General features: G+C 34.8%; 1 protein-coding gene across 1 annotated transcript in view; it reads right to left on the bottom strand.

Annotated features, from left to right (window-relative positions):
• The window catches only part of Cad86C (Cadherin 86C), a 164,381-nt gene that overhangs the window by 5,378 nt on the left and 144,270 nt on the right, over positions 1–14,733 (bottom strand). Inside the window, exons 15-19 of the mRNA XM_069842133.1 lie at positions 14,170–14,280; positions 10,273–10,495; positions 10,074–10,188; positions 6,374–6,504; positions 4,006–4,097 (exon numbers count right to left, since the gene is read on the bottom strand). Of these exons, the coding sequence (XP_069698234.1) occupies positions 4,006–4,097; positions 6,374–6,504; positions 10,074–10,188; positions 10,273–10,495; positions 14,170–14,280 (672 nt within the window). The remainder of the gene's footprint in view (positions 1–4,005; positions 4,098–6,373; positions 6,505–10,073; positions 10,189–10,272; positions 10,496–14,169; positions 14,281–14,733) is intronic.

Below are 14,733 nucleotides of genomic sequence, written 5' to 3'. Positions count from 1 at the left end.
CTCACAAGGATCACCCTCAACTCCAAATCAGTAATTGTTTCAGTTTTGTTTGTGTGTTTGTTTTTTCGTTCGGAGAAAGTTTTATCCACTATTTACAGCAGTGATCAGTAAAATTTGACTACATTTTATATTATATAATAATAATAATAATAATAATAATAATAATAATAATAATAATAATAATAATAATTTAGTAGTCTAATTTTATTTAAAAGTCCATCTAAAAAGAAATTAATTGTCCCTTGTTTACGTTCATGCATATTTTTACATACCAGTTAAAATAATAACTTAGTAATGCTCAGACTTAATCAACTTACTTACTACTACTACTACTTCAGGTGTTATTCCTCGTTTATGATATTAGTTTTTGTTCACTAGTCCAGTTTATTTAGTACTGTATTTATAACAACAATTTTGAAGACAGAAGTGAAACCTCTACAGTATTTGGCGAAACTCGCAATCGGGGTCAACAAATTCCGTTACGTTGAAATAACCGATTCCGTTGGTCACTATGGTGCTATTCATAGACATTTCGCTAGCCCGGGCTACGAGCGTGCTAAACAGGATTCATATCATATCATATCATATCATATCATATCATATCATATCATATCATATCATATCATATCATATCATATCATATCGCTGACATTGGTTTATGAGTACGAAAAACGTTAGTTCGCTGATCATCCACCGAAAGCCCGCGCTAAGAATGTCTATGAATACGGCCCATATGTGAACAATGGCATTTTTGTGCTTCGAATACAATAGTATATAATGGACCATATCTTCATACATACATACAAATGGCTTTTAAGGAACCCGAAGGTTCATTGCCGCCCTCACATAAGCCCGCCATTGGTCCCTATCCTGTGCAAGATTAATCCAGTCTCTATCATCATATCCCACCTCCCTCAAATACATTTTAATATTATCTTCCCATCTACGTCTCGGCCTCCCTAAAGGTCTTTTAACCCTCCGGTCTCCCAACTAACACTCTATATGCATTTCTGGATTCGCCCATACGTGCTACATGCCCTGCCCATCTCAAACGTCTGGATTTTAAGTTCCTAATTATGCTGTGAAGAATACAATGTGTGCAGTTCTGTGTTGTGTAACGTTCTCCATTCTCCTGTAACTTCATCCCGCTTAGCCACAAATATTTTCCTAAGCACCTTATTCTCAAAAACCCTTAACCTATGTTCCTCTCTCAGAGTGAGAGTCCAAGTTTCACAATCATACAGAAGAACCGGTAATATAGGCTAACTGTTTTATAAATTCTAACTTTCAGATTTTTTGACAGCAGACTAGATGATAAGAGCTTCTCAACCGAATAATAGCAGGCATTTCCCATATTTATTCTGCGTTTAATTTCCTCCCGAATGTCATTTATATTTGTTAATGTTGCTCCAAGATATTTGAATTTTTCCACCTCTTCGAAGGATAAATCTCCAATTTTTATATTTCCATTTCGTACAATATTCTGGTCACGAGACATAATCATATACTGTCTTTTCGGGATTTACTTCCAAACCGATCGCTTTACTCGCTTCAAGTAAAATTTCCGTCTTTTCCCTAATCGTTTGTGTATTTTCTCCTAACATATTCACGTCATCCGCATAGACAAGAAGCTGATGTAGCCCGTTCAATTCCAAACCCTGCCTGTTATCCTGAACTTTCCATATCTTCATACATGTGAAATAACGTGTTATAAAGTAATGCATTACCCGCTGAATTAGCTCTGTGGTATCGCGTCTGCATCCAGACTAGCCGGCCCATTCCTGGCGGGGTTAGAGTTTTTCATGTAAAATTTCTACCTCGAGACTAGAAGAGATGGCGGTACACAACTTCTAATCTCTAGATTGTGCATCAATATGCCTGGGTTAAATCCCAAATCTCTCCACAGTTGCTTATGAAGAAAAGGCATAATATTATGTCACTGTTGATATGATTCGTCCTTCAGACGGAGTGGTTAAATTTGGCGGCTCTCTTGGTGCTATTCGACAGAAGAAAGCTACGTGCCGGCAACGGGTTTAATCTTCTCCCTGATCTTCATCACCATCCTCACCCATTCCTTACACTACACTTACATGAACACTTACACATACATTCACCCTAGTACACGACATAATTTTGCGGACGAGTAATCTGATAAGTCGAGGAATATCAATTTTGTTGACGTCGTACAAAATTTTGTCCAATATTCTTTTGAGAAGATTAACTCCATATGTAGATTAAATTCTTGGGAATCATCAGTGCGGTTTTAGGCGTAATAGATCGACTATTAATCAAATTGTTTGTATTCGACAGATATTGGAGAAAAAATGGGAGTATAAGGGTACAGTACATCAGTTATTCATAGATTTCAAAAAGGCGTATGACTCGGCTAAGAGAGAAGTTTTATATAATATTCTTATTGAATTTGATATTCCCAAGAAACTAGTTCGATTAATTAAAATGTGTCTCAGTGAAACATACAGCAGAGTCCGTATAGGTCAGTTTCTATCTGATGCTTTTCCAATTCACTGCGGGCTAAAGCAGGGAGATGCACTATAATCTTTACTTTTTAACTTCGCTCTAGAAGATGTCATTAGGAAGGTTTAGGATAACAGACAGGGTTTGGAATTGAACGGGTTACATCAGCTTCTTGTCTATGCGGATGACGTGAATATGTTAGGAAAAAATCCACGAAGAAAACAACGAAATTTTACTTAAAGCAAGTAAAGTAATAGGTTTGGAAGTGAACCCTGAAAAGACTAAGTATATGATTATGTCTCGTGACCAGAATATTATACAAAATGGAAATATAAAAATTGGAGATTTACTCTTCGAGGAGGTGGAAAAATTCAAATATCTTAGAGCAACATAACAAATATGAATGACAATGACACTCGGGAGGAAATTAAACGCAGAATAAATATGGGAAATGTCTGTTATTTTTCGGTTGAGAAGCTTTTATCATCCAGTCTGCTGTCAAAAAATCTCAAAGTTAGAATTTATAAAACAGTTATATTTCCGGTTGTTCTGTATGGTTGTGAAACTTGGATTCTCACTTTGAGAGAGGAACAGAGATTAAGGGTGACTGAGAATAGGTTGCTTAGGAAAATATTTGGGGCTAAGAGGGATGAAGTTACAGGAGAATGGAGAAAGTTACATAACGCAGAACTGCACCCATTGTATTCTTCACCTGACATAATTAGGAACATTAAATCCAGACATTTGAGATGGGCAGGGCATGTAGCACGTATGGGCGAATCCAGAAATGCATATAGAGTGTTAGTTGAGAGGCCGGAGGGAAAAAGATCTTTGGGGAGGCTGAGACGTAAATGGAAGGATAATATTAAAATGGATTTGAGGGAGGTGGGATATGATGATAGAGACTGGATTAATCTTGCTCAGGATAGTGACCAATGGCGGGCTTATGTGAGGGGGGCAATGAATCTGCGGGTTCCTTAAAAGCTATTTGTAAGTAAGTAAGTAATCTGATAAGTCCCAGGGACCCGAAACTCCAAGCCCTTCCTATAGCAGCATATGAAACCTGTAAAACTTCTAAGACTTCATCCCAGCATGTTTTTATTATTGTATATGATAGATGAAATGAAGATGCAGTAGGGTATGATAAAGGAAAACGGGAGTATCTCGAGAAGAACCTTCTGCAGCGTCTGCTTCGTCACCACAAATAACATTAAGACCTTGCCGGGATCGAACCAGGGCCGTATGACTGGAAAACCAGCGCGCTAGCACTCAAGCCGCAAACTTAGTCCTCAGTGAAAGTCATTCTCCTTATCGGGCAGTAATTTAAATTTAAACTGTAAACTGCGAGATTTTGCGTATACGTGAAGCAAAAAAAGAACATTAATTAAATATTCAACCCAGCGATACACTTAAAAATGCCTACTAATGGACGAAATTCAGTTTTATTTAAAGATTGTTGAACATAAATCATTGTAAACGAATGAACCGATTCTGGTTGATACTGGAGCACCAAAATACTAAATTACTCACCCTGCACGGCCTTGGTCTCCATTCCTGGACCCTCTTCCTTTACTACAAGATGCACACTTTCTTCAGCGTGAGGGTCAACCTGCTTTCCTTTCCTGAGTTAGCCGCATTAACAGGTACATACATACATTACATACTAATTCCTGATTCTGTGGAGCTACTCAGCAAATAATGACAAATTCTGCGAGTTCTTCACCCTCCCATAATGATAACATTATTTTATGCACGTTGCTATTTTAATAATTGCGATACGCAGGAAGGCTACATGAGTTAATTCTAGTTAAAATGAGTATTGAGTTGAAACGAAATTTCGTGCAGGATATTGAATAAACAATGTTATTCAGATAATAAAGTATTAACATCAGGTATTATAATTTTAAGTCTAATTTTAAATATTTTATAGTTATTTTGAAGAAGCTTAAATGAATTACAGTGCTGACTAAATTATAAGGATTTGAGCTAATCTAAACAATTCAGTGGTTCAGTGAAAGAGTGAGCAACTAGTAGGGCTACAAATAATTTGTATTAATTTTTTAATTTGCCAGTTCTACAGGAAACAAACATGCCTCCTGGAGTCATTTAGTTATTCAATAGTTTATAAATTTAATGTATTTTTTCAACATCACGAAATTGAAACTATCACGTTACAACAAAAGAGAAAACAGGAGTATAGTTATGAGTAAAATACGGATTACAAAATTTCTTTTACATTGATTTTTGGTATCATGTAGTTCTTTATTAAAACATTGTAATATTTCACTGAAAAAATTATTTAAGCTAACACACTTAAGTGTTAAAGATTTGGGATTACTTTTTATGAAATACACAATTAGACACTCTTCAACGTTTTCTGGAGAGAAAATCATATTGCAAGTTTGAACAGTTTTAAAAGAAAAAAGCCATAGGTTTAGTTCAGTTTTTAGGAGCATTTACATGCCGATTCGGAGCTGCGCTCAGACGTGGGTTCGATTCCCGCTTGGGCTGATAACCTCATTGAATTTTTTCAGAGGTTTTCCCCAACTTTACGGTGAATGGCGGGTCTTCGTCTTCATCTTTGCAAAAACCATCTCGCTATCACCAGTTCCATCTGCTCTAAATAACCTAATACTTGACTAAAAACGAGAAAACAATATTTAAGCTGTACAAGAAGTCTCCTTAGTCTACAGAAATTCCAATGTTGTTATGAAAACCAGAAACTAATGATTACTAATATTAATGACCCTATATATAAAACTCCATTGGATAAAGGATGGTCTCGTCAAGATATAAATTCACTTTTTTGACTCCAGTAAGCATGGGAAGTCAGATTACCTTGGCTATTACACTTTTACTACGTCATACTATTTTTGACCACTAAAATGGTACCAATCACTGCTGTTTATCGCTACAGTTTTATCACTTCCCTAGCATTTGTTTATTTTAATCACTTCCCTAGAATTTGTTTGTTTTTATCAGTTCCCAACATTTCAAATTGCAAATTCTTTACGGTACTATCATGCTGTGCGACCATCATTTGTTTTCTGCATAGACAGTCCACTGAAAATGGCGGCTCAATTCAAACGTTTTGGTGAAGATAACATTAATGAAATAGAATTTTAGTAAATCAATTATTACCTATTTTATTGTATTAGAGTAATTCATGTTTTCTAATCTTTATATATGTTCTTCTGTTTTTATCACTTCTCTAACATTTGTTTCTTTGTTTTCCAACATTTGATACTGCAGATTCTTTACGGTGCTATAAAAGATGCTTCGCAATCGTCATTTGTTTACCGCACAGACAGTCAACTGAAAATGGCGGCTCCGTCCAAATGTTTTGGTGAAGCCAATATTAGTGAAACAGAATTTTAGTAAGTCAATTAATATTTTACTGTATTAGAGTATTTTATTTCTTCTAATCATTATCTATTTTCTTCTAATCGTCTAACAGTCAATTAAATCCCATTCGAGTTTTGATTTTCCCTAGGTAAATCTGATCGTGTTTCACTCTCAGATTTATCGATAAAATCAAAACCTCTAGTGAGATTACTGTTAAATCAATTCAATTAAGAGCGAGAGAGAAAATAGGTTAGGAACTAGAAATTTGGATTTTAATTAAGATTACTCTATTAAAAATCTAAACTTCTCATATCAGTTGTGAGTTAATTCTCTCACTGAACCACTCAATTAAAATTGTTTAAAATTTAAAAATGTATAAAGGAGCAAAAAGAAAGCAAAAAATAAAGAGAAGAAAGTATAAACCTTGATCAAGCGCGATATTCTAACAGCTTGTTTGCCTAGGAGTTCTCATTGCTATGTACATGTGATAAAATTTGTGAGAAAAGATGTTGAACATGCATACATTCCATAATGTAGTATATGCATCACTCACTTCGGATTTACATAAAGAGGGCAGCCTGGACAAATACAGCAGAGCAGCAGAAGAATCACTATAATGACAATCAAGATGGCCAACACCATGAGGATCCAGAAGAGGGCACTCTCAGCACGGTGATACTCTTCCTGCAATACAAAAAAAGTGTTATTTTAATTTATGTCAAGGTATTTGTACTTCTTGTTTCTCTTTTATTTACATACAGCATATTTGGGTTTATTGTTTAATAGTTGAGGGGCGTATTCATTATCTAATTCAACATAAACTAGTGGCTTGTGCAGCAAGTGCTGCAAACTAAGTTCATTAGATGTTCAAATAAAAATTTTTCAGATTTATTTTCAATGAAGAATACCAGACATTTTGAAAGTTATTTGCTTCCATTATAATGAAACATACTCCCTCTGAATGTTTTTTTATGCCAAATACTTTTTCTTGAACTTATCCACCTTCAGTTTTTGAGTTTCAACGCAAAAACGCAAATAACAATGTCAGGACGATCAGTGGGTTTTTCATGTGGGAGTAAAGCTATAGCTCCTTTCCTTAGGAACTGTAATTTTGCGCTCTCTGGAGCCAATACTGAAGAGAATGACGCATATAAATATCTACAGCAGTATATGAAAAAGACCCAACCCCACTTGATTAATAACTATAAAAATATTTGATTTTTAATAACAATATTATCTTACGTAAGTTTTATAGTTACATATACTACATACCCATCACTCAGTAAATTATAGAAATGAAGATCTAATTTCATATATTTACTACATTTACTTACATAACCCCAAAACGTTTCACTTTCATATCAATATAGCATTAATATGTATAATTAATTAAAAATAGTCGCATCATGGCATTAACTATAACAATATTTCATTTCTAATGGTAATAATGTCATCAAACCACCTCAAGTTTTGTAGATTTTAATATCCAATACACAGCTGTACTCAGAAAATAACACACCACAGAATCAGACTTGTAAATTATTTTTAGTAAGCCTTGAAATTTTTAATAACCAATTGAATTTGAACTTTAAATATGTCAGAAATCCTCCAGATCATGGTCTTCGTATAATATTGTTTATTGAAATGTGTTTCTGTTTTGTTTTATTTTGAAAGCCATTATTTCTCAAAACTGACGACAGATGGATTTTGGAAAATAGGGAATTGATGTAGAAAAATTGACATTTCACTGAAAACTACTATTTTTCTGAAAAACTTTGGGTTCCAAGCTTCAAAATGAGAGGGGTCATTTATTAAAATCCGTTCAGCCGTTTTCCCATAATTTTCATTACCAGTTCAAATTATATATATATATATATATATATATATATATATATATATATATATATACGAAATACGAAAAGCCTGAAATCCCATAAAGGCAAAGACCTCCTACAGGAGAGTGTAGGGTGAGCTGAAGGTCTACTGCACTTGGGGAGCCAGTCCAAGAGAGCTTACACTATACACTTACAAACTAAACACATAAACAAATTATACCAACTAAACACGAAAAACAATACAGACTAAACACATAAATTATGCAAACTAAACATCCACAAAAAAAATATGCAAACTAAACACATACATTATAATCTGAACACAATGACCACACTAAACACACGATAAATACAAAAAAAAATTAAAAAAAAAATTTCACAAACTGAACACATACATAGTCTTAACTCACACACAAACTAAATACACAAAAACTTATACCTATTGCACACATAACTTGTACAGCCTAAACACACAAACTATCTAAACTAAAAGCACAAAAACGATACAATTGAACACAAAAATTATACTAACTAAATACATAAACTATACCAACTATAAGTTACACGGAATGAAACTATCCAACTAAAACACACAAAACCATACAACTGAACACAATATATATATATATATATATATATATATATATATATATATATAGACATCAATAGACTATAATCGGAGTTGATAATTAGAAATAGGCTACTACTGTCTTAGAAAAGCTGTAGGGGAGCAATTTAGTTGACACAACATACTATTCATCTCCTCCTTGCTAATTGTCAGCCAATACTGGAAGAAGGCGTTACTTACATAAACTTTCAATGAGGCAGAATATTTTCATATTTTATATACTTAATAATAACTCAAAAAGTTGTAGTCAGATTCTAATAAGGAAAAGAAGCATGTTGAAGTGTATTGTTTGCAGATTTTTAAGGTGTTTAAGTCACCGCAATATAACAAATGTAAAATTCTTAATTGATGTTTGTTTTATACTACTGTAGTGTGGGAAAATATGTTTTTGAAGTAGGAAATCGATCAGCGATAAATTTCTTTTCTTCAAAAGATAAGTGGGTTGTTGCAGTGTATGAAATCGTCTAAATACATTACACTTTATGTTGAAAAAATACTCATGTTAATAGAATGAGTCTTATGTCTGACTGATCGTGGTCTGTCACGTAGCGTGCGCGTACATAAACATTATTTATCTTCAAAAGCCAACAGTGCTTTAAAAATAAGGATTTATTGTTTTGATTGGTTTCATTTACTTAAGGGCCAGAGTAAAATGTTTAGTCAGTTTGTCTCCAGTCTTTTCAATTGGATTTTTGTAACAGAAATTGGGTCCCCACTTAATAATAATAATAATAATAATAATAATAATAATAATAATAATAATAATAATAATAATAATAATAATAATGTTTTATTTTCGCTGGCAGAGTTAAGGCCATAAGACCTTCTCTTCCACTCAACCAGCCTTAATCAATACAATACATATTTAAATTACGAATATTTACACTACACTTAAAAGGTTCTCCAGCAATATTCTTCAGTTAAGTTTTAACGACTAGTAGACTACATATTTATTTAAATTTAAATAAACCTATAAGGTAATGTAGTAACTTAATTTATGACCTAATTTAATTCAACCAATTATAGTTAATTTGAGATTTCAGATAGCTAGTAAAATGATGAAAATTAATTTAATAGAAGCTTACTAGAACTATGTTACAAGAGAAAAAAATATATATATAAATCTAAAATATATTTCTATAATGAGAATATTAATGTAATTGCCATTAGAGGTTTTGTAAATCTATTTAGAGAAATTAATGATAGTAATAAGAATGGACAGATGTTAGTTTCATTATATGTAATAAATATTAATCAGAAATTAATTTGTTAAGTAAGAATTTATGTAATTTTGACCTAAATGAAGTTATTGTCCAACAACCCCTTACATCACTCGGTAGCGAGTTCCAATTTCTAGCAACTGAAACTGTATAAGATGAAGAATATAAAGATGTCTTGTGGTAGGGTATAATGAGTAAATTGTTATGATGAGATCTTGAACTTAGCTGATGATATGCGGATAAATTTTGAAAACGAGAAGCCTAATAGATTGGGGTAGCGGTGCGCAGAATTTGAAATAAGAGAACAAGAGAATGCAGGGCTCGTCGATCGCTTAGCCTTAGCCAAGACAGACTTAACGTAAAGGAATGATTGTGTCGCCGCCTTTTCGCAGAAAATGGATAAGACAAGTGGAAGAAATGTGTTGATCACGTTAAAAATAACAAAGAACAATAACTAACAAACAAAAGAAAGATATAAATAAAAAACAAATGAACTACTGAACCCGAAAATATTTAACAACTTTTCAAGCAATCATCCAGAAACATTCTTCTTAATTAAGCGAATCTCACCACTTTCTCTTTCTTGTAGACAACAACTGTGCTCTGGTTTTTAAGCGCATTCTGGAACTGAGTTAGGTCCACCGTAGGGTTGTCATCATATAGCACTCTGGCTTCTACAATGGACCTGACAACAAAGTAATTACAATATTGAAACAGACTTGTAAACTATTTCTATTACGAATGTCTGTAACTGTCTATCGTTACTCACTTTTCAGATGACGTTTTCTCGGAGTCGTCACTGCTGCGAATTTGTCTCGTTTGGTAGGGACGGACTTCTTGGATTTTCACTCGTCCTCCTGTCACTTTGGATAACATAGCCTCAGCTTCCTTTTGCTCAATTGGAAACCCATTCAGAATGAACGTCATATTCCGGGCATTGGTCTCCGGGCCATATACGGTCACAGGCACGGCATTCGATTTCTGAGGAATGCCTGAAAAAATAAACATTTCAATTTTATCATCAATATCATCGCCATTTATCATAGGACCATCGAGTGGGTATTTTACGACGCTTTATCAACAGCTTAGGGCCCGGTTTCTTCAACCATTGTTAAATTATAACAATGTGTTATTCCATTTTAACTGTAAACTTAACAGTTGAAGCATTTCTTCAATTACTGTTAGTACTAAGAGGCTGTTAAAACCTATGTTAATTTAACTGCCCAATTTCAATCAGTTAATTCATTTAACTCTCTGTTAGCATAGAAGTATCCAATATGGCTGGTGCGTTAGAGGCTGAAATTATGTATCTGGATTATTTAGAAAATGACATCCAGGAATACATAAACAGAGGAGATGATTTCTGTGATTTGACAGACCAGAAGTTCATACAAAGGTATAGGCTATTTTCTGCCAAGCCTCACTTTTCGCTTTCAACTTAGATCCGTTTGTTTGTTTATTCTCATTAATTGATTTATACTGCAAAATAATTTCCAGCAGAAGGTTTCTTTCGAACGAAGAGAAATTAGTCCCACGATTTCTTTTTGTTCCAGTGTTTTCCATTTCATAATAGCAATACCAATATGCCGCTCCACGCTAAATAGCACAATATTGTGATACAGACGAGGAAAGAAGCAGAAATCAAAACTGAGAGAATAGAAAGACTTCTATCCTATCTGAAACAAACAACGGAAAAAAGCGAGAATCGCAATTGTCAGAGTTCAGAAAACAGTAGTGAGCCTATACTTGGTTATAGGTTATGGTTAAACTCTAGAATCTCTGGTCCTCACAGAGAGTTAGCAAACAGAATGTTAAAAGTGAAATGTAAAGTTGAAGAAACGCAATATTTTTAACAGCAATTCATACTTTTAACTTACAGTTAATTAACACTATGTTAGGTGCATTTTAACAAAGGTTGAAGAAACTGGGTCTAGGTTATTTAGCGTCTGAATGAGATGAAGGTGATACTGCCGATGAAATGAGTCTGGGGTCGAGCACCGAAAGTTACCCAGCATTTGCTCATATATTGGGTTGAGGAAAACCCCGGATAAAACCTCAACCAGGTAACTTGCCCCGACCGGGAATCGAACCCGGACCACCTGGTTTCGCGGCCAGACGCGCTAACCGTTACTCCACAGGTGTGGACTAGGAACATCGATCTGATCCGGCTCAAAACAGACGCTCTTACCACCTAAAATGTATGTCTGGAATCTGTAGATCTAACCGGCGCGTTTCGGTGAAGATTGGAAGAGAAAATTGGCGGAGTCTAGCAGTGCGGGAGTGCGTTGCCGGCAGCATCGGCGCGCGGCCGCTAAGGCGTAAGATGCGCGAGGCAGAAGGTGATATTCTTCCTCCAAACAATGCCTTTTCTGCCAGACTGGTCATTGTCCCAGTCACCTCCACTAACCACTTGTGCAGTAGACTTGTTTCGTCTCCAGTGTTGCCAATTCAGCGGTTTTCCCGCTAAATCTAGCTTTTTTGGATAACCGTACCGCGGGTAAAATTATATTATCCCGCTTAGCGGGAAAACTAGCGGTTTTTAATCTTTAAAGTTTCTGAAATGAAATTCATATTAGCATTATAAGCGGCTTTCATAATTACATCTAATTCGTTCACTGTGTGTTTTGTGAAATGATGGATGTGTTAATGTAGTGATAATTCCATATTATATATGTTACCGTTAAAACCCGAAATCCGTGAAACCAGTTTCAACTAGTAAAAATTAGTTTAAGCAAATAAAGTTAGATAGAAAGTGAGTTTTTGTATGAACTAGAATCAGTGTCAGGTTAGGTTTGGTTTGCTTAGGTTTTTCTTTGGTAAAAGCCTAAAAGAACCTAAACAAACCAAACCTGACATATCATTGATTCTAGATCTTACGAAAATTCGCTTTCTATCTGTCTGTCTGTCTGTCTATCTATCTTTTAAAACTAGTTTTTACTAGTTGAAACTGGTTTTGTCGAATTTAGGGTTTTAACGGTAACATATATCGTGCAATAAGAATTTAAATATATTGTGTCTGTAATAAAAGTGTTCAAAATTGTTTTATAGGGCCACATTGGCAATGATAATAGTGTGCAATATTCATTAAATTGGCAGGCGGATGTCGGGTGGATGCACTATCTTGACCGTTATTATTATTATTATTATTATTATTATTATTATTATTATTATTATTATTATTATTATTATTATTATTATTGAATAATAAGTATACATTATTGTTAGAAAATCGCGGATTTTCGGAAGCCATCTAGCGGGATTATACGAACAACTGTTGGCAACACTGTTCTTCTCCAAGGTCTACAGATTCCAGACACGGAGTAGGCCTACAGGCGTTGTTAGTTTTCTTCTGCGTCTGCAACCACTGAATTTGAATGTAGTTATCTTTTCCGAAATTCGTGTTTCTTGTATCGTTTCCACATGAGTAATTTCTCTTCGCATATATTCATTATTAATATTATTACAGTGGCACTCACTGCCACAAATGTTGAGTATTCATACAAACTTGTTGTAAAAATATACGTGAAACCTCTCTTTATGAACAGTCCCAAGATGCAGTCACTCCTGAAATATAGACCGATTTTTATTTCGTAACTGAAATAATATTATAGGGATAATTACAAAATCAACCCTCATTTACAGACATGGACAACAGTTTCACAGTCCTAAAACTTTCTTTACTTTTAAGTTTTAACTATGGACGGAACTTGGAATTTCTGGACCTAATACGATACGGAACGGAAAATTTAGTTCTTAGGTTTGTTCATTAATGCACTGTATTGATGTTTTAAAATTATCTTAAAAATTAATGTAGGAGAAAAGATCCCGTACTATCTGCTAGCCCGCCTAATCCTTGCAAAGACTGTACCGTTATTTGGAAGCGGCTGAATGCTATAAAATATCACAAAATTTTGTCTGACTCTTCGATTTAAAGTCCAGTTAACGCAGTCATGAATAAATTGTTCGACACATACAGTAACATAGGCGCCGATTAAGGGGTATCTGCCCCTTTAACTTATAGAGCCAGTGGCGTCACCCCAATAAAAGTAATGGGGGGGGGGAGGGGTTCCACCTCCACAAATAATTCAAAAAGAGAGATTCCTCGTGTTAAAAAAATAAAAACAATAATTCATTTGATGAAAGATGAGTGGAACAGAGAAAAATTCTCTCCGGCACCGGGATTTGAATCCGGGTTTTCAGCTCTACGTGCTGACGCTCTATCCACCAAGCCACGCCGGATTCCCATCCCGATATCGGATTGAATCCTCTCAGTTTAGTTCCACCTCTTGGGTTCCCTCTAGTTGCCTACCCTCATGCACTGCGTCATAGCTGTATGGCAGTGGCACAATGTCCATACATGTGCAGAGGTGCACTCGTTATGAGTCCGACGGAGTAAGCGCCGTCTTAAATCACTAAATGATTATTTTTCGCATTTCACGAGTACACTATATAGACGACTAGGAACTCTACAGGAGGAAACGGAGCCTCAGAATCCCCAAAAATCATCCGAATACAAAAATTAAACTGTGACAAAATCACTAGGAACTATCACAATGATTTTTCCGAACCTGTCACAGCTCGAAGCTATGACGAAAAACCTCTGTCACCTTTAGATTATACGTATTACATTAGTTATTTAATTACTTCTGTACAAATATTTGCTTACCCAGATCGTAGGCTCTGACCAGAAGTTTGAACGTCGGTATTCTGTAATCTTCAGAGTATGGAGATCGTACTTTACTGCCGTAGTTGTTGTTCTTGGACACCATCAGTTCTCCTGAAACAAACTCGTTTTAATTAATCTTAAAGGAATTTATTTTCATCCCCCTTATCCGTCCATTCTTAAACGTATATTATTGTTGTTTAGTCAACTGTCCGAAGACAAGTCTGAACCTCACAAGTGATGCCAAGAATGTACCACTTATGAGACAACTAATCCAGGAGATAATGGGATAAGGTGGCCAGTTCCTTTCACCTTCCATTGCATACATCGCCGACTAACTACATATTACAGAAGTCAGACTTCAGATGCATACAAACATTTGAAGACATTATTACAAAAACATCCCTAGTCATTTTTAATGAAATTGAGTTAAGGACACATTTGCTACTATCTGAAATGTTTATAGACTCCAAAAATGACACATATCAGGTGCAATAGCCACAAGGATAAAACACCAGTTGTACAGAAATAGCCGACATGTGTTATTCTATTTATTTTTATTGTTCT

Source organism: Periplaneta americana, chromosome 12 (assembly GCF_040183065.1).
Source record: "Periplaneta americana isolate PAMFEO1 chromosome 12, P.americana_PAMFEO1_priV1, whole genome shotgun sequence".
Classification (NCBI taxonomy): domain Eukaryota; kingdom Metazoa; phylum Arthropoda; class Insecta; order Blattodea; family Blattidae; genus Periplaneta; species Periplaneta americana.
The sequence above is the reverse complement of the archived record's forward strand: the minus strand, read 5'-3'. Positions and strand labels throughout refer to the sequence as shown.